Raw genomic sequence first — 21790 nt, forward strand, 5'->3', positions numbered from 1 at the left:
GGCAGCGGCTCCGCACAAGCAGCGCTGCGCCAACCGCCGCGCGAGCGTTCAAACCCACGATTCTGCCAATCCCCGCGCGGGCCGAGCCCACTAACCCCGCCCCGTCGCGCATCAGCCAATCACCGCTTGGCTCGCGCCCATTCCAACCCGCCCCCTCACCCCTCCGCCAATCAGCGCCCGGCGCTTCATTTAAACGGCCCGAGCCGGCGGGGCCGCGAGCGCGGCGCGTGAGGGTTCTGAGGGGTTCGAGATGGAACAACGGCGGGCAGCAGCCGCCCTGACAAACAGCTCTCCTCCCCGCGCTGCAAAGTAAACCCACGAAGCAAGCAAAACCAACATGGGGTGGTTTTTTTGTAAATAAATTTAATTTACAAAATATTTTAAAATTAAAAGTAGAATGAGACGCACAAACCCGATGAAAACATCGGTCTCATCTGTTTCTCTTTCATGAACTTTAAAACTGAAAAACACACAGCGTACTGTGTTTCCATGCTGTTTAAAAACAAACGGGGGCAGAAATCAAAGCTTAGCACAAGGACCCCTGCAAGAAATCCTGTGAAGCACACAATGTTAAGACAAAAGAACTTTACTTTTCCATAGCAAACAAAATTACACATAGGACTGAGTACTTCTACATTTACAGTACACTTCCTAACTTTTCCTTACAGCAAAGGATTTCCCCTAAAAAGACAACTTTAAAGACTTCCATCTAAAATATTAACCTGTACAGATCACATTTAAAACACATTATCTCAATATACCAGTGACAAAATACTGAGTTCTTTTCCCCTTATTCTTTCATATAAAAGGACCAACATTTAAACATGATCAAGATGGTTATGGGGGATTCAAAAAATTTTGTTGTTTTTACCTTTAATCCACCAAAACCTTTTAAACCAAAACATTTCTTATGAACCATGAAAAAGACCCTTACGGGCTTAAGCAAAGTGACTGCCCTGCATTACATTCTGCCAGTGACATTCTTGGATGCACACGATGAAATAACCAAACTGTTGTGAGACTGCGTTGTAGAGCAGGATCCCACATGGCAAGAGTCACAAGGACCTACAGATAAATGCACTCTGCTTCCCTTTAGCCTCAGGCATATTGGGAACACACAGTCTGGATCAGGTATCCTTGTGTGTTCCATACAGAAAAATTTCACACCTTTTTTATTGTTATCAGGGAAAAAAAACCCTATCCATCTACAACAGAATTCATTCATAATTCTACATTCATGAACTCCTACACAGAAGTTATTTTAAATTTAAAAACTTGAGGGTCATTTATTCCTTAGCAGCCCGTAACACATTTCACGTTCGATCAAGCACATTGCGAGGCAACTCCTTGGAAGCATTCTTCAGTTCTGGAGGCTCTTTCACATTCGTTACAGGGAAATAAGCTCAGCTCTTTGAGGACACCAAATACATCTTTTGTCAGTGTGGTCTGGCATGACCCATCTTTAGAAACAACTTTAGAAATATAATATAGTAGTGCTATATTATTAAGGAAACCACAGCCTTACAAAAAAATATCTTCGCCATTACAATGACTGATGTTCAGCGTGAAAAGAACCCATGAGGGATACACCTCTGTAAGAAAAGTGTCAGTGCTCAAAGAGGAAATTCCAATATAAATAAATAAACTGAACATAAAATCCACTAAAAGAATTATAGGCAGTAGCCCAGTCTACAACCAGAAATTTGTCTAGCAAAAAAATACAGAATTTAATGTTTAAACAGAACGAGTGCAATAAGTTCTCAGAACCACGCAGCAGTTTGGAGTACCAGCACGGACTCCACTCTTCTTCCCAAAGGTCAGCATGTGGAAAAGACCAACTTTTTGCAATGTGCCACTAAACCCTCTTTAGAGATCTTTTTAAGAGACACCTGCTTCTTCCTTCTTTGGCAATAAACGCTCAACTGATCCAGGGACTGCCAGATAAAACATTTAAAGTAAATGCCCCCTCCACATTAACAGCACATGCACTCTCTGATGAGCACATTAAAATGGAGGGAGCAGACTCTAAGGAGTTTCAACGCATGAGCTGTGAGGCGCAGACCTTTGCCCTTTAACCCCAATCTTCCTAACAGGAACTATCCTCTATCATGCAGAAACCAAATACTTTCACCTACCAAACGAAGTCCCAGTCCATGAAAATTTACTTTGCTCATAATATGGATTTTAAATAGATGTAAAGCCATAAGAATTATAGCTCATGATATTAAATAAAAATAAAAACTATGTATCTAGCACATAAGCTTTCCTATTGTCTTTCACTGTCAACTGGCAATGATCCAGCCTGACCAGCAGGTAAAAACACTAGCTAGTAGAGTTATCTGCAAACAAAAGAACACCAAAGAACTAGTAGGTCATCTTTTCCAGGAATGACTAGTAATTCTGGTCACCCAAACAGCAAAGAGAGAGCTCGTTTTTCTGAAAAACGAGTCCTTTTATAGTCCACTTCTTGTTGGGCATGCACGAACATGGAGCCCTTTGAAAGTTTTTGACCTTAATGTTTTCTGAATAAACAACTGAACTAGAGAAAAAGCCATTCTTTAGAATATATATAAAAGGCACGATTATGAAAGAGTTTTTAAAAGGACATTATCAAGTAAATATGCTCCAAATTCCATTTCAGTGTTTTCCTAGAGTGCCTTCCAAACAGACTGGACTTTAAAAGAAATAATTATTTACCAACCACTTTGAAGCCACTGTTTTGTCAAAATCCTACAATCCTTATTTCTACTGTAGGACAGAAAAGACAAGAAATAACAAAGAATTAGGCTTTTAGTTTGAGCACTGCACTGACACCACTGATGTTGGGTTACTTTCAACAGTACAATTACAAATGCAGTAGAAATCATGTTTCGTGTGCACATGAATAGTATGAATATGATACACACATGTAGACTTGATAACTACACATAAACCAGCCATTTTCAAGCCATGGAGTGTAAAGGTGACAGAAACAGTTTTATTTTTAAAGGAGATGAAGGTGGAGTTAGAAAGCAGGAAGGGTAGTACTTGATAGTGTCCTTTCAGAAGGTGGCATTCAATGGCCTTGTTATTGCTGTGTATTTGCTAGTCTTCAGCTTCTTCCCAGATCTATTTACAGCATGTCAGTCTGAACATTCCCAGAGCACAGCTCTAAATTTTACTTTAGAGATACAAACATAGAACAGTTAAACATATGTAGTCCTGTTTTAGAAACTGAACTTTTAAAGTTTAGGACTTCTATTGTGCTTCTTTGGCTAAGTCCTATTTAAATATTGGTAACAATTAAAATTCTATAACTCTGCCACTATTTAACAGCTAACAGAAATCTTTGGTGTGTTTAGGTTAAGAATCCATTAGGGTACAAGCTTCAAAATATGAACATTGATGCAGTTCTGGCCTCTCTCCTGCACACTGCTCAACACTGAAATAGGTGATTAACAGAATCTAACACCAAAGTATCTGAATACAATCTAAAATGATCTGTGTCACTTGAGAGTTTGTAGAACTGTGATGTAAGAGAGCTCATCACCACAACTCCCCTGCGTTCAGGTCATTGAATAAATTTAACAGTTACAACAATACACATAAATCCAGTTTCCCATTTTAAAGATTCTTTGAGATAATAATTTAAGAATAGGGAAAACTGGGGGGAAATTTGAATCTTAATTCTCATCTTAGTAAGATGGGAATCTTACTACATAATTCTTGTGAGGAATTATGAAGATTATAAAATTACTGCAGATACTTTCTTTGGCATCATATTCACCAAAAAAAACACAGAATAATTATTTTCAAAGTAGACTTAAAAGAGAAAGTTTGATGAGGCTAAACTATACTAGATTTCATCGTGACACCAGACTTGTAGTTCCAAATGGGTTTTTATGTCTAGTAAAGAAAGAGCTAAAAATAATTAGACATAAAATACTCTCAAGAGTTTAACTTTGGTTTATAAACACAGTACAAGAAAGTGAGAAACAAAACAATTTAATTAGCAACTCACAAGAGATTTATAATTACTGATTTTTTTTTTTTTAAATAGAAATTAAGTACTGTTCTGGAACAGTCTTTAAATTTCTCCTCTATCACAGATAACCTGAAAATGGGCACATTAATGTGGGACCCTGATATCACTTATGCTCTAGCAAGGATAAACCATGCCAAGCCTCTGTGACTGTTCATGGATTAAAATGACGTGGCAAATGCTCCCATTTCCTTCAAAGTTAGAGTGTGGGCTACACTTCAGAAGACAAAGAAGACTGAAAAGGCAAGAAAAAATGCATCTTAAAATTATATAGAACTAAGTTCTGTAAGTAGAAAATTAGACAATACCATTGTCTAAATCTTCCCGCATTATTCAATATTAGAGATCAAAGAAGAACTGAGGGCAAATTTAGGCAGACTAATTGTACTCAGGGGGGATCATCGAACACCTTGTTTAGTGTCTTCATAAAGTATCATAAATCACTTTTCAGAAGAACCTAGTGCCTGTGTGCACTGGCTAGGCTCCAGAGTCTAGCCACCTTTAAAACCCTCCAAAAATGCCTCAGGTTCAAGGAAATTATATATTAATTTCTGTGTGAAACATAATTCAAAGTTTGTGTTTCATAGCCCTGCCTACCCTTACAAATTTTCATGAATTTTAAATAGTCTTTATTCTTTTAGAATGCTTTCTATTCCACTTAAAATATTAACTCAAAGTGAGATGCAGAAAGGCAAATAGCCAGATATGTAATTACATTTTCAGCCACTATCCTTAAAAGATATTTCAGAGCATTATTTTTAAAAGACCATCTATAAGATTTTTAAAAACTCTTAAAATCACAAGAAACACTCTCTCAGTATGCATCAAAATGTGCCTAAATGTTCAAATATTATGTAAACAAATTGTTTTCCCAAAACTATGCAGAAGACTTAATGAGTCCAAATAAAATATAAAATATAAACCTTAAGTTGCCAAATCAGCCTTCTGGTGGCCGATGGCTTAGTAAATTAGGTGGAATGTTATGGTCTGATCATGAATGTTCATTGTTTGAAATATTCTGTACAGTTGAAGTTGTATCTAGCCCCAGTAAAGTTCCAAGATATGACTGGTCTCTAGGATCCAACATTTGCTCAGGCCTTACAGGGTGAACAATATTTGCAGGCTGTGGAGTCAGGGTGTATTTCTCAAGGAAGGAGAGCTCCGTTGTTCGCTGATAATCCGGCTGCTCCGGCTGCGGGGGAAGGATGCCGTGGGACTGAGCACTGTGCTGCACCAGCTCTGCTTGGGGGTCTGGCATGGGAACAGGGACCAGAGTCACAGGCACACACACTTCTGGGGATACATTCTGCAGCAAAGTTTTGGCTTCTGATTGATATGCTTTGGACTGTTCCACATACTGTTTAGCCTCAGTTTGGTAAACCTTGTCATCAGAGGTGTACTGCACTGGTAAGGAGACTAGCTTTTCCTCTGGAGAAGATTCCAATGCCTCTTCTGCAGCCTTAGATCCATGAACATGATCAATGTGGTACTTCAGCTTGTCTTTTCGTTTAAATGTTGCATTGCAGTGTTGGCAATTAAAAGGTCGAGCATCTGAATGAATAACCATGTGTTTCGTCAATGTCTTCTTAATTCTGAAAGACTGATTACAGATCTGACATTTGTAGGGCTTCTCACCTGCAAAGACAGAGAAGTAACAATTAGCTCTTCTGAGTAATACCAGATCATACATAAATATGCAAATACTTTCCATGGTTTATGGCATCAAGACCTACTATAAAACAATTTTACTGAAAAACAGTGTAAGTTTAACATCAACTCTGGAATCAAGAGAGTCATCAGCAGTTTGTTTAGAAGTTATATTGGCATGCTCTTCTCCTTACATACAATTCTCTCATACAATACTTTGGACTTACTTTAGAATACAAAATCAATTTTAAAAAAACAGTCCTTCAACTGTTATGATACTGGGATTAAATTAGTTCAGTTTGTACTTCTACCCATTTTAAAAGGACAATGGTTTTCCTAAATACAAGGCAGGAAAAACAAAGTCAAACAGAAAGGACATAACTCTTTCCAAAGGGAGTTCAATCTTTGTTTAGATTACTACTTGAAATGCAATAATGTCTGGAGCACAGAAACATTTAGAAGGTCTGGGTAAATTTGTCAAGAACACACACCACTGAACTAAAGAGGAGGTGTAGAGTGTCCCACAAACCTGAGCTGAGATTATCACTGTTCCAGCTAAACAGAGGGAGAACTGTATTCAGGAATGGCCAGCATATGAGAATGAATAAAATCTTGCTGCTTTCTCCTACTCTTGTTCTGAATGCTCAACAGCCATAATGAATTAAATAACTGAATCAATATTGATGCATAAAAATACATTCCTACGTTGGGGATTATTTTATTTTTACCTGAATGTGTCCTAAAATGCATTTCCAAACTTGATTTCCCTTTAAAAACTTTCTTACAGACTTCACACTGGTGAAATGTTGCTTTATATCTTTAAAGAAAAAAAAGACATTTCATGTTATTTTTTTGTAACCAACTAACAGTAAAGCTATGTGCACAGTCCTTTCTTTAACTGCAAAATAGCTAAATATCAAACTTTCCAAATTTCCTCACTTATGTTCCTATTTCCCAGCCTCTACATACCAATAAGGTCAAGCAGATTCTTTTCAATATTCAATTTTATTCTCTGCCAGGATGACATTTAAGTATTCAAAGAACAAATTTACCAAAACTTCTTTTTTAACCCCAAAAATCTCCATAAGTAACATTTTTTTGCCCAACACCCACAAGGAGCTTTTACTTTGACAGAATCAGGCCACAAATAAGATTCTAGGAATAGCCGAATTTCTAGGTAGGCTACTACCTACTAAGGGAAAAAACCAGAATAAGCAATGCACTGTACTTTTAAATCAGACATGTCTTTAATGGATTCTACACAACACTAGTGGGTACTAACAGCTAAAACACATCATCTGAAAAACAGCTAGGGCTGTTTGTGTCAAATCTCTGAGAGGTTTATTTTTAGAGCTCAAGAATTTTAAAACCCTATTGCATTTTCGAGACATAAAGGGGTTTAAAAGTTTTTACCTACTTTCAGAGCCACTAATCTGCTGCTAGCTTCTAAAATACCTTAAGTGTGAGATAATTCTCACAGCGCTTACATGATGAGTATAAATTCAGTTTTAACTAGTCTGCAATGAGAATATTACAGCAAACCATCAACTAAGAACACACTGAGACAGATAAAATTGACAGATTAAAATCTGATCCTTTTTAATGCTTTTATTTACTTAATTATGCTACAAAGGAAGTATCCTGCTTAAATTGTGAAGGCAATTTTCTGACATCCCCTTCAAACTGTAATAATGATATCTCTATCAAGACTGAGGTACAGGCATGACAAACACACAGTTTAGCAGAATTCTGCTCACACATCCAAGTCCCAACAACATCAATTACAGCACAGAAATATTTATGCAGTTGTAAAAACCCCATACTTACTTCTGCCAAACTTTCTCCCCTAGATGAACACTTTTATAATGAACAGTAAGGTGATCTCGACGGCCAAAACATTTTCCACATTCCTCACACTGATGTGCTTTTTCACCTACAAGGGCAAAATTCAATAAATTTTGGTTAAATCTTTTGGAATTTATTATATGTCTATGACTATACCATGTTCCCAAAGTTCAGCCCATCAAGCTCTTCCACACCTCACTTGGAGAAGGATTCTCTCTTACCAAAGAAGAAAATTCAGCAAGCATGATGGTTCTATCAGAGTAAGGATTTTACCACTTTTTATGTAGGACTATTCCATACCATTCCTATAAAGAAATTTGTGTTCAAGTCAAGAGACACTTCCCCAAACGCTCACTGCATGGGAGGTACAAGTGAATGACTGGGAATGTACTCTCTTCATTATGACCTGAAAAGTGATACCTTCAATAATTCAGCTGTTTTAAAAGAGAAGCTCATTGAAACATACCAATTATTTTCAGCTACTGATTTGTCGAACTTAAAATTACACCACAGTATTTCTCTTTTTAATTATCCTGATGTACATAGTTACCTTTTTCTTTTATGCTGCTGTTTAAAAGTATCTTGATGCTTTTTAGTCATCTTGAGATCTTCCACAAAGTGGCAGAATATTTCTTCTCATGTAAGTAGGGGTGTGGACAGTCAAAGAATGTAACTTTCTAGAGGGGGGAAAAGCAAATAGAGCAGAAAAGAGGATTTTTTTTCCTTTTTTTTTTTTTTTTTTTTTTTTTTGGGTACTTGGAGTTTTCAAAGATTTCTTTATTTCATAGCAGGTATTATGACTTCAAACACCAGGAAAGAAGCTGTCTTTCAAATAAAGACTCAGGAAGTTTAGACTCTGATCACTTTCCTATTTTCATGCTGCCTAGAAAGTATTTTGCCTCCTAGAAGGCCGTATTTCCTCTGGATCCTGTCGTAAAGAAGTCACCAGTGAATCTTTGCTCTTCCTATACATTTGATAACCTTTCTGCTCTCAGTGCAACAGATTATTTTTCTTCCTCCTGATCATCCCCATCTGTTCGTAGGGCTGATTCCTTCAGCCTTCCTTCCCTCCTTCCCATAAGAGGGACTTCAGAAACACCTCTCTGATGTTCTTAAATTAAAGTGATCAGTGTACAAACTTTGACAGAGACTCTGACAGCTTCTTCTGCATTGTGGCAATAGTGTTTCACACAACTGCTATTAAAAAAAAGAAATCTGAACTCATTAAAAAATCCTCCTTTTTCACTTTTGCTTTATGTATTTATGATTTTTAAAGCAATTCACTGTTACATGTTTTTGACTGTCCCTCGGCTTTCTATGGTATCATGGAGGAAACATTTGGCTTTTAAACTTTTAAAACATGTACGATTAACCCTACTTTCGTAAACCTTAAAAAGAGTGGCAGGAACTTTTATCAGGCCTAAAACATTCCATGTACTGAAAAAAAAAAATCCATAAGGAATTTTTTATTTGGTGTTATTTCAAAATAGTAATTTTGAAGCAAATTTCCAAAGAAAATACCTACCTGAATGTATTTTTTTGTGTTTTGTCAGATGGTCATGCCGAATAAATGTCTTCCCACATTCTTCACATTCGTATCTTTTGTCATCATGATGCACTCTTAGATGAAGTCTGCATATTTAGTCATAAACATAACCACAAAATGTAATTTTGTTAACATAACCTGTACTGCTAATTCGATGGAAAACAGCAGAAAATGCAGTCTTTAATGCTTCACGTTAAGTACCAGGAAGTAACTTTCAGCTGAGGTGCACCTAAATTGCTCTTAAAAAGCAAGAGAGAACTGAGCTAAACTCTCTTATGTGGCATTAATTTAGGGGGATATTTTAGTCCTCTGCTTATTTTCTCTTTGAGTAACAAAAACGCAGAAGTTTTAGATGTGCAAAAACTCAGCTCTGAGAAAAGATTTGTAGAGGGTTTTGTTTGTGGTTAAGCCATTAATGTATTAAAAATTAAATGAATTCTCACAGATTATTAAAATATTTTAAATATTGAAAGATGTTTAGAACATGCACTAATGCTCTCAGAGGTGGAGTACATCAAACACATACATTATAAAGAATTATATCAATTACATGAACACATATATATCACCAAATAAGCAAAACAGTTTAGCAGCTTGTTTAATAAAAATCTGTACCTGTAAGAGCTTCCATGACGAAAACTCTGCCCACAAATACTGCAAAGATGCGGCTTCTCTCCACTGTGAATTCTCAGATGTTCCTTCAAAGTTGTTCTGTTTAACAAAGCCAGTAAAATGTAATTTTAAGCACTGTTCCTGCCACTTTAAAGTGAAGCATACTATAATTTTCTCAATTTCTTTTACTGTGATGGATCACAATATATCCAAATGACAGTATAAATTCAGATATACACACCTATACATGCATTCAAAGACAGTCTGGCAACCTATTTACTGAACCAACTGGATCCAGAAACAGTAGCAGGAAAGAAATGAAACACAAATTTGGAAAACATACATTAAAGAAAACATCTTTCCCAAAAAATTGCAAGATGTTTTTGCACAACAGAGAAACTGTAAGTGAAGTGAATGAGAGGTAAGACTTTCTTAATATATTTGCACTTCATAACTAATTACCTACAGTTGTCACCCTTAATTTTAGAGGTGATCAGAAAACCATATGCTACCTGTGGCTCCGGCACTACCTTTTAATACACTAATGCTCTGAAATGGTCTCATTTATGTTTAAAACACAAAGCACACTCAACAGCAATCAAAGTATGCTAAAGATTTCTGTGTTCTGCTGAAGTTGAAGTAGTCAGCCAAGTCCTTACCGTTCCCTGACGGATTTTCCACAGATGAAACACGTCCATTTCCTCTTTCCCCCATGAGTACATTCTATGTGGCGTTTCAGATTCCCTGTGTCATTAAACTGGCGGCCACAGATATCACAAGGAAAAGGCCCTACAAGCAGACAGACACACAGAGCAGGATTGACTGTCAGCTAAACTAAACTACAAGTCCAGACTGGTTACTTTTGAAAATCCTCATCAATTTACAAAGCAAAAGTTTTGGCTAACAAATTATTCATGTTTAGTACAGCCAGGATACTTTAGTCAGATTTTGTGAGCTTTCTGCTAAGTTACTTCGAAGACCTGGTATTTTGGCAAATTTCATGACCGTAAAGCAAAAAATTTAGAATTCATAGTCAAAATCAACTAAGCCAAATTAGACCACTTGAAATAATAAATTCCTACCACCCATCTAGTTCCTACCCAGCAGAAACAATCAGTTGTATAAAAAAGTCTGCAGAATACTTCAGGAGGAAAGGAAAAGGTCTTTTGAAAACTTGAGGAAGAATCTGACTCCATAGCTGAGAATCAATTTCATGCAAAAAAGTTTTCAAATTAAACTAACATTAATTCTTCTTCCCCCTCAAGATTCTGACTTTTTTGGGTACAACAGAATGCCTCAAAAAGGCAGCTGAACACAAAAGTAAAAACCCAACCAAAAAAAAACCCTCAAACAACTCTCCCCCAAAAGTGGAAGAGAGAACTGCAAAAAGAGGTGAGGTGGAAACCAGACTGACCAGGACATAAAATGGTGGGGAAGGTTTTACTTTAAATCTAGTGTTTACATGTCAGAAGGAGGTTTCTATACCGAGATGGAATTTTTCTTGATGTTTCAGTCTTGCAAACCGGGATTTAAAATGCTCTTCACAGTAGGTACATTTGAAGGGTTTATCCTGAGAGTGAAGGATCATATGCTCTTCTAAGTGAGGTCTTCGAGTGAAAGATTTCTTACAAATCTGAAATGATAACACATTTTGTCAAAAATACATCAGTTATAACCAGATTCTTTTCCTATTCATAAACTCCTAACAGTTTATTTTATCTGCTCTCTGCACCAATGTAAAATTGAACAGGCATTCTTCAAAAGCCTACTCTATGCCAGTAAAGCGTACTCTATGTAAAGCCTTGCACCAACCTGTGCTCTACATAAGCCATAGACAACTGTACTGCACAGATGAGGATGCAGATCCATGGCAGCCTAGATCGACTACTGGCAAATCCTGCACGCAGTTACACCTTCCTCCCCAGTCCTTCTTTCTACTGACTCCAGCACTTCCCAGATTCTCTTCCTAGACTGTTTCAACACAGTAACTCAGCAGAAAATAACCTAATTAAAAAAAGCAAATAGCTTTGGCTTGGTTTTGGATGCTGAAACAGCTTAGTTGGACTGTGGTAAAAATTGCTGTAGCATAAGCTACTGTAGAACCTGAGTCATACCTGTTCCTTTATTTCCTCTGGGAAATTCTATGACAGCAGATATTCAAGAGAAAATGCCAATACCAACAAAGAAATATAACTCAAAATATATTTTAGAACTACAGGACCTTCACAAGCCTAACATTATGTGTGCTTTTTAGTACTGCTTTCACATTAACCAAAACGGAAATGTTCAAGAATTATTAGTAGTGACTAAAGTAAGTATGCAGTACAATTACAGAACTGAATCCACAGCTCAAATTTAGGCACTTAAACCAGGTATTACAATCTATCATCAGGGTCCTATGCTTCAACATAAACCAACAGAGTGCTCACTTATTTCCCTGTGAGACTTCTGCTGTTGTTTATGACAGCTCAACTGAGCACTACAACTCCCACATATTAACTCATGCAATCAGCTTCTCAGAGCAAACATGAATAAGGAAATCAAAAGCAGCAGCTTTATTTGTTTAAAAACTCATTAATGTTAAATATATGTGTAAGAAAAACCGGATTTGAACAAACTATAAAGCCCTCTTGCTTTTCCTTATTATTAATATCTATTGTTTGTGTTAATTTGCTCATATTCCTCAAGGATTAAAATATGGTCAGCAAACCCTGCTGTTCACAAATGGATTACAGCATAAGCCAACAACCTTAATGAATCCTGCAGCTTACATCTGTGGCACCTTTGCTCTCAGAGCACACCATACAAACTGAAAACAAAGTCCCGGCACAGCACCCAAGGGTCCTGTTCAATTTCCAACTGCTAGAAAAGCTGGAATTCTACCTGCTTTTAATTCAAGTCAATTTTCAATGCACATGAGCTGTACAAGAAAGAGAAGCAGCTCACTTCTTTAAAAATTTCTATTTACCATTTTCAAGTTAAAAAATAAACCCACAAACTAGGAAGTGGAACTCCTCAAATCACTCATCTGGTAACACACTTTCCCAGGACAAATGTCAACAATGTTGCACAATTGATTGCCACTATTAAAATGTTTCTTATCTAGTAACAAACAGAATCTGTAACACGCTCACACAATACAACTTCACCAGGAAGTTGATGAACTTCACCCTTTGCAGAACCATGTAAAAACCTCGAACCATGATCCCAACAGCTGCACAATGAACACTACAAATTCCTACATCTGATATCTCCCAACTTCCTACTGTATGTGTACAAGTGAAAGTTCCCAAATAAAGCAAGGTTAGTAATTATGCTACAGCCCCTAATATTACAGACATACAGCAGCATACAGCAGCTTACATAAATGGAACAGCTGCCCTTAAAACCAAAAAGGAAACCAATTCCCTTAAAAAAAAACATAACAACAACAAAACCCCACGTCTGAAACCTTAAAACATTATTTGGCAGCATACACATAGAGAATGGAAACTCTACAAGCTCCTTTTTAAAGCAGATGTAGTTTCACACATATACCTCTCCTGGGGAAAATCAAAGAAAGTATTCTATGCTTTTACAACTAGAGATAAATTTAGCACAAATTTACAACTCTGCTGACATGCATATGCAGCCAAATGAGAAAGTGTTTCATATTTAACATGTATTTTCCTCACTATAGAGAGATCCTTCCTAAAACAGGATATTTTATAGTCTGTGCTTGATGTGTGTAATTAACAGGAGAGCAAATACTGTTTTTAAAGTATTCATAATACTCAAGTCTAATCATCTGTAAACGGATGTATTTGAATAACAGTAATAACTGATCACATCAAAAAATACTGCCTCTAACTATTTTAGAATTCAAATTGGTATTGTTTATCTGACCAGAGGCTGTACATATAGACAAAGTTCAGTCCTTAAATCAGCATATAGAGGAAATGTGTAACCATCACTCACAATGCCTTCTGAGATTTCACAAACACACACCAGATTTTCGCTAAAGTTGACAGAAGGTGAACTCTATATGAAAACAACAAATATACTGAAGGATTACTTACATCACACTTCCAACCTTCACTTTTTGTCTTCTTGATAGAAAGAAATTCTTGTACATTCTCTGGATGAAACCTAGGTGAAAGACAGAAGCTGAAAGTAGTCATAGCTTTCTAAGATGAAGATGATCCAAATACTAAATATCTATTTCTAAGCTTTATAGGTAATCGAACTTGATCACCACACTGGCAGAACAGAACACTGATACTGAAACAATTCTAATGACACGAGTAACTGGAAAATAGTGTTGACTATAGATTCCTGTAGAACCTCATACAACAGTTGATAAGAGAGAGGGCAGTTTCAACTTATGGATATTTACAAAGAAAGAAGGAAAAAAGCAGTATGAAAATAATACCTTACAATCAGACCTGTCATAAATTATTTATCTAAAAGAATCTGCATAGAAATGGTTTAGACACCTGTTATCATCAACAGTAAAACACTGACATCTAAAACTAAAGAAGGTATTTTATTCTGCCTTCACATTAAAAGCAGTACAGCTAATTATTAAGACTGATGTCTTCTGACTGACTGTGCTAGCTCATCTGAAAGTTTCTAAAATTTATAATAAAAACTTTTGGCACAACCCCCATAGAAGCACTACTGCTATTTCTTACAGCAGGTTAGGTGATACTGCTAATCCCCATGCCCTCTAAAAAGGCACTTATTTGAAAAAAATAGTTATAAAAATAATGCAAAATATGCTCTATTTATACATATGTTTGTCTTCACTTCTGAAATGAAAAAAGTGCTTCTTCAGAAATGCCAGACACATTAAGCTCATACTTGCCTCTTGACGTGCTTTGCTAAGGTCTTTTTGCTTGCATGCAGCTTATTGCAGTAGGGACATTTGTGTTCCTTCTTATGGAAGTCAGTGTCACTGGAGTGTTTCTTTCTGTGGACTGTCAGGTTGGACTTGGTTGAGTAGCGCTGGTGACAAATATCACATTCAAAAGGCTTCTCACCCGTGTGGACACGTGTGTGGCTCTCGTATTTGCCTGGACAACAAAATGAAATCTGTTAGCATGAACTGTAACAGGAATCACCTGTAATAGGCATGTTTGGGGGTTTGTTCTAGAATGTCTCTCACATGTAGTCAAGCTCTAAGTAACCCCTACATCCATCTAAAGATTCCTGCTGGCTTACAGCACCGAAAACTGCCCAGTGCTCACCTGTGTGTTTGATCCAAGGTCCCTCCAAACACTTCCATCTTCCCGTAAATCTGTGCAAGGGTTACAAGTCACTCTTGTTCAACCCTACAGCATAGTCTGTTCTTAAATACTGCAAGTTACAGTACTATTCTTTCACTACACTGATCATGAAGTACCTTTGCAGAATGGGGAACAGCCTCACAACAAACTGATAATCTTAAGGTACTTTCAAATAGCAAAACACTGAACGAAACATATAGACCCTTGCACATTATCTGTATTTGGGACCCAACACACTACCATAAACAAAAATGCTACTCACTCATTTCTTTCACATCACTTGTATTTCCTCTTCTGTTTGCCAATTTTCTTCTAAGGACAGAATTCTGTCCTACCCTGTGGATAAACCTACCTCGAGTCAATAGCAGCCTCTCTGCTTTGTACTAGATTTTACTTTTTTCTCTGTAGAACATACATGCATCCTGCTGTATAGTACTGTTAAATTTATGAGCTTCTGTAGCTCACAAATTTACATATAAGTCAATTGTCCATTGTAATATAAGCTTATAAAGAAATACTTTATGTATCACTTGTTTTAATGCATGCTTGTCATGCATTTTTTGAGAACCAGAATTCTAAGTTACGGAAGTGCAAAGAGAACAGGGCTTCCAATGTGTGCAGAACCAAAATGTACCATTCCAACCCGAAAATTCACAAGCCACTTATTTCTGCACAGTAGCTGAGCTTTTACACACCACGCTAATAACTAGAATCCAGAGCAGTGAAAGAGAAATAAATGTAGTATTTGCAGATTTTTAAAATAATTTGCTCAGATAATTTATTTAAACTATTTAGCACCACAGACATAACTTAATACACTTCAAGAAATTAGCAGCACACTGGATCAGTGAGATGATCCAGAAATTCTTATGTTCACCCTCCAGGACAGAGAAAAAGCTTGGTTTATTTCCTACATAAACAACACCACCACGAACAAGATCAACCTCACTCTTACCTATTCGATCAAACTTTTTGTCACACTTGGGACACTGCAGTAGTTTTTTGCTACTGCTTTGAATGATGACTGGAGCTAAACCTTCAGGAATATTCCCCATTGAGTCAACTGCCTCAGAACCCTCTTCAGCATCATTCTGTTCCTTTTCGCTCTGTTCTTCAGATTCCGAATCTTCACCGGACATTTCCTCTTCCTGCCCGTCTTCATCTGCATTGCACTCACTTTCACTGTCTTCAAATTCACTTCTCTCAGATGTCTCCTTGTCAGAACTGACTTTTTCCAAATTGCTGTCAGAGGCATCACCACTTTCATTGTCACTGGTATCGAATTTAGCTGGACATTTACGGCTTCTCGTGGAGCGTCTGGTGGAAAAGCTGGCCTTCTCAACCATTTTTAACCCATGCTTTCTTTCCAGGGAAAGGGGGCGGTGGGCTTTAGCCAAATGATTTTCTAAGGACTTCTTGTAACAGAAACTTCGACCACAAAAAGTGCACTGATGACTATTTAATAGTTTACCTGTCAGTTCACTGAGTGTTTCTACTGGTGTAGGGGCATCAGTTACCACATCAGTCTGTACATTGGAAACGCTTTCGTTATTTAGTAACTTCACTGCATCTATGATATCTAAAAATTTTGCCGCTTCCAGCACTAATGGAATTTCATTTTTATACACAAAAAACTCAGAAGTGTAAAGAAACTCAAGCAAATGTTGAAAGACAGAATGAGTTACATGATCTAATGTGACGACATCGGTGCTTGGATTTTTACTCAAACACGCATGAAAATAACTACTCCCAACAGCCACAACAACTTTGTGAGCACTAAATTCTTTTCCTTCTACAATTATGAGTAAATCACAAAACGACGGGTGTTTCTGTCTATCGTCATTTAAGTATTTAAGTAGATTTTTGTTATATTGCAATGAGCTTAGGAGCTTTCTTTGTTCTGGTGATGGTGAAAGTTCTTGGGAAGATCCGAGTTGATCTGCAGGAGCTATTTCTGCAGACTTGGAGACAATTTGTTGTGCACAGTCCACTACAAGAATCTGTTCTGAAGTATCTTTCTCATGGCCAAGATGAACCTTTTCATTTAGACTTGCAGCGAGCCGTCTCCTTTTCTTCATTGCAAAAGTGCAACTTCAGGATCAGGAGCTTCATAGGTGATTAGCAAAGAATTCCTGTGAAGACTTGGTTCTGCTCCGGACCTTAAGAAAATATGCAACAGTAATTTCATACTCTGCAAAAGAATTATGATAAAAATTATTCTTAGCACTTAAACATTACTTCACTTTTTAATAATGCTTTCTATATGTCACTGTTAGTTTTATGTATCTGCGGAACTGCGGCTTTTATTAAATCATTAAAATCTATTCGCGTTTCAGACCACGGCATAACCTGCCGCGAGCCAGCGAGCAGACACTGCCTATTATTAGCTCTAAGGCGGCGGCTGGGCTGGCTTCGCTCGGCTCCCGGCCGCATTTAGCCTGTGCACCACTCCAGGCAGACGTGCACTGCTGTTATTATTATAACACCGAAGCTCGTTCTCTTTCCGTTTCACCCTACCAGGGCAAAGCCACCCCAGCTGCTGCTCGGGCCGGGCCAGACCCGCCCGGGTGCCTGCCGGGGCCGCCTGGCCCGGCCCTGCCGCGCCTGTCCCCGCCGAGCGGCCGCGCTTCTCCCGGCCCGGGGACCCGGGGACGCTGCCTTTGTCCCCCGCCCAGAGCAGGGCGGCGCAGGGCCGGCCCGAGCGGGATCGGCGGCACCGAGCGCGGGGGCACCGAGGACGCCGCCGTCCCGCGGTGCTTAAAATGGCCGCACCCGCCCCCCTGTCCCGTCCCGTCCCGTCCCGTCCCGTCCCGTCCCGTCCCGTTCCCCGCGCTGCCCCCGGCGCAGCCCCGTCCCTCGCACCTGCGCGGCGCCGGGCGCTCCCCGGGGCCGCTCGGCCGCCCAACGCCGCTGCCCCCGGTCCGGCCCCGCGCCCGCCGCTTCCGGGACCGCCGTCCGCGTCAGCGGGGTCACGGCGGCGCTTCCGAGCGGGGCGGGGCGGGGCGCGGCGGCTGCGCGGGCGGGACCGGGGCCGTGAGGGGACCGGGGCCGTGAGGGGGCCGCGCCCTGGCAGGGCCCAGCCCCAGAACGCCGCCCGCAGGGTAAAAATAGCGAGCAAGAAGCGGGAGAGGTCGCCCAAACAGCGGCAGGGACTCGGGAGGGCCGAGCTGCTACCGGCTCTGCGCCATGATACCCCCCTGAGTCTGTTTCCTGCTTCAAAGCAGGGCACATAAGGGCTTGGAAATTCCCGGGTTTCGTGCTTCCCGTTGTCCTGTTCAATAACACGAATTTGAGTTTGTTTCCTGCTTGAGTGTTTTGAAGCAGCTGACGTAAATCGCTGTGAAATTCCCAGTTTCCTCACTTCCCGGGTGGCAAAAGGAGCAGCCCCAGGGGAGCCGCTCGGGCTGCAGCTCCTGAGTGTACCGAAGGCACTGCCTTCTGCTCCTTCCAGCTCCATCTCTCCCAGGATAACCAATCGCCAGTGACAATGTGACACCCAAAATGAGCTTGTTTTTCCTGACAGCCTTAAAGAAGGATTAATACAGGATTAAACTTTATTCCACGACATGCATTCTGTATTTATGATCTGCAAATGGATACTGAGCAAAGTGTGACTCGAAGGTGTTGGTTGCATTTTTCCATAAAAATGCAATATAAATACTGAATGTTCTTAAAGCATTTGTTACCTCCTGAGTGTTGCTGTACTACCTGTACTCACCGCCCTGCATTTTCCTTGAAGTCTACAATTATTTAGCTTTGGCTTTAGGTTTGGGGGGTTTTTTGTTTTGTTTTTGTTGGTTTTTTTCATTTTTAATCGTATATTACAATCAAAATAATTCAATAGCAAACTATTTCAAATAATATTTTAAGTAGCATCAGTTCTTTTATTCAGTTATTCTATAGTGAAACAATGGTGTCAATAAAAATAGAGGAATCAGGATTACTATGGTTTTCTTGCGCTGAAGACAAAAATCTACTTATCTCCGAGCCATCTGCTCTTTTAGGATGTTCCTTGTGCATGCCCACCTTTTATTTCTGTAGAGTCATAGTTAAATTGTACGTAAACTATAAAAATAAGTTTCTCTTTTCTATGTTTATCTGTTATGCTTTTGCATGGAAAAAGAAAGTTCTAGAGCAAGGCGCTTTAAGTTTTAAGCTGAGCCTTACATTTCACTCTAATCTGAATAGCAAGCATATAAAAACATCATTAGTGGGTAATTGGCTTCTTGAGTCTTACTGTTTCCATAGCAAATCCCTCATTTAGAAAGTATAAAACCAAGTGTGTCATCAGTTTTCATGAGTGAAATACATAAGGAAAATGCAGCCTTCATGAGAACTATTTTGCCAGCAAGCATAACCAAGCTAGGGAAGTGCTGCCTGGGACAGGTCTGAGTCTTGCATAGTTTCTACTGTGTTGTTGGGGGCTTAGGGAAGGGTTTGGGGTTTTTTCCTAAGATAACTACCTGATGTTTTCCTCAGTTGTTGCTGATATTACTTACTCTGTGCTGAGTACAATGTGGTTTCTTGGCAGTCTACAAAGCATCTACAGCTAATTGCCAAACTGTACAAGCTCAGCGGGTGTTTTGACTTAGCACAAGCCTAGGTAACACTTTTTTTTCTCTTGATGTTTTATGATACATGAAGGATTTAGTTCAAAGAAAAATCATACAGTGCTAAGTGATCCATTACCATGCCTGGCATTGCTGCAATAATTATGCTCTGGAAACAAAATGTCCTTCAAATCTCGGGTCATTATGGTTCTTTCAGCATTAAGTCTTCTGCAGTTGGTACAAAGTACAAGCGGTACAGACAAAATTTAACTATATTAATCGCTTTTGTACCAATGCTTATTCATGCTACATTTGCTTGCCAGTTAAGAGAGTATCCCACATAGGTTAAAAAGCTGACTTTAATTAAAGACAGCATCAATCAAAGGATAAGCACTTGCTCACCTATGTTGAGACTGTACAGCACTGGCAAATGCAGCTGCTTAGATTTCTCCAGGTAAACAGTATGTTTATCAAATAAATAGTTTTGAATTGTTGGAAATTAAGAAGAAGCTTGGTGCAAGAAGGTTTGGTGTTGGAGGAGGTGCTTTCATCTTAAAATACTTGTTCTCCAGCTCAAAATCTTCCCTTCTGAGATACAGTGAAACTAGAAATGACAGATACTTGAATCAAATACTATTTAAACAATAAGCAGATGGGGAATCAACTCTTGAACAGTTAGCTGCCAACTAAACAGAAATAAAATTACATAAAAATAGCATGCAAGTTTTAATACCTGGCTGAGTTATTTCAGTTATTCCCAATATATTCCTTAAGAGCTGACCACTGTAAGTACCCAGTTATAAATCTAGTAGCACATATATTCACATCTTCTTCCAAACAGCTGCCTTTACTTTGGCCACAACATTTTTGTTAAGGTAAATGTCTCTCTCGCCATGGGTTCATGGTGCATGACACTGTTGAAACATGACCCATGCTGTCATTCTTCCTTTTTGTATCCCAGATGTGTCAGTGATGGGTGGTACCTAAGGAAGAACCCACAAAGCCTATACTTCCTCTAGTTTGAGATTTTTCTGTATTTTATTGCCAATCACCACATACACACAAATGTTTTAAATTAGGCTGTGAAGTGAAAGGGTTATAAGATTGCCTAGAGACTCCAACAGGTTTTCTAGCCAACAGTGCTGAATAAAGTCCATTGCTAGAACCATTGCCAAGAAATTCTTTCACACAGGCCACGAAAAGACCACCCCAGTCTCTCAATTCAGGACTCTCTAGGGCACTAATCAGCTGGAGGCTGGCTGTACTATTATGGATGTTTGACATGTGAATCATGTTGATCAGGCTTCTCCCCTCATCTCCTCTCTGAAGTGCAGCAAGTGAAATGTGAAGAGAAGGAGGTCAGATCCACTCTGGCTGTATCAGCCTGCCTCATTCCATCTGGGAAGTTTAGTGCAGGGAAGGGTGGACACCACCTCTGTGTGGGTTTTGTTCTCTGGAGTGTTCTGTAAGCAGACATGAGTTGAATAACAATGATCTTGGCCACTGCCATCTTTTTCCAGGGGATTCATACAGTGTGGAGGTTGCAGAGAGGTGTATGGTTACAGACTCCACAGAACAGATTTCCTCATGGCATGCTAATCCAATGCAGCCCTGAGGTGAAATCAGCAGGGGCCAGGAACAAGACACTCCCTGCTGTCACAGTAGAGCAGAAATGCTAGGTCTGTTAATTCTGAACTCAGTACTAGGCCAGCTCTACAGGTAGATTCACAGGTGTACTGCATTGCCTTCACACTTTGAAAAATATGGCAACTGAAGAAATTCTTGGGGAGAGGGAAATTGCCTGAGTATTGTCCTGCCATCCATTCCTGCTCCACCCCATCCAGTAGTGCCTGGCAGCTCGGGGAAAGGAGGGTGAGAGGAAAGCTGAACCAAAGAGAATAGCACTGGAGGAAATACCTGTCTGCCCTCTACTGATGTAAGTCTTAAGCAGTGCTACAAAATTACTGTAAATGAGAGCTGCACCCCCTGCCTGAAGCTGTGTAAAGAAGAAACAAGGACTTAACAGATTTATTTTCTGTTGGTTTGGGTGATGTTTTCAACAGAGCACATTAAACCTTTTGCAATAACACACCACTAGCATCAAAGGTATTGTCCTTTAAACAAAGCAAGAACTGGGGAGAAATGAAATATCTTTTATTAGTTCAGCTGGTGTATGTCACCACTGGAAATAAAAACAGTGTCCCAGCTCTGAGAACATGACCTTGAGAAGACTTCATGTGCCCAAAATCATCTTTATTTTTCCAGCCATATCAGCTGGTTAGTAGAAGGTATTGCTTCTCCC

The 21790-nt window shown here is 39.1% G+C and overlaps 1 protein-coding gene across 2 annotated transcripts; it reads right to left on the bottom strand.

Annotated features, from left to right (window-relative positions):
• Nucleotides 1–378: 378 nt before the first annotated feature.
• ZBTB41 (zinc finger and BTB domain containing 41) lies at nucleotides 379–17915 on the bottom strand. Of its 2 annotated transcripts, none has more exons than XM_082287071.1 (11): nucleotides 17801–17915; nucleotides 15894–17129; nucleotides 14518–14725; nucleotides 13730–13799; nucleotides 11157–11304; nucleotides 10331–10460; nucleotides 9675–9770; nucleotides 9039–9145; nucleotides 7496–7601; nucleotides 6397–6485; nucleotides 379–5656 (listed from the first exon to the last, which is right to left on the bottom strand). In XM_082287071.1, the coding sequence occupies exons 2-11, from the start codon at nucleotides 17014–17016 to the stop codon at nucleotides 5013–5015; spliced, it is 2721 nt and encodes a 906-aa protein (XP_082143197.1). In that variant the 5' UTR covers nucleotides 17017–17129; nucleotides 17801–17915; the 3' UTR covers nucleotides 379–5012. The 2 variants fall into 2 exon arrangements, with proteins under 2 accessions (XP_082143197.1, XP_082143198.1); XM_082287072.1 differs by having other exon boundaries at nucleotides 15894–17097; nucleotides 17801–17897.
• Nucleotides 17916–21790: the final 3875 nt, after the last annotated feature.

The sequence above is a fragment of the Coloeus monedula genome (assembly GCF_965178545.1).
Source record: "Coloeus monedula genome assembly, chromosome: 9".
In the NCBI taxonomy this organism is placed as follows: domain Eukaryota; kingdom Metazoa; phylum Chordata; class Aves; order Passeriformes; family Corvidae; genus Coloeus; species Coloeus monedula.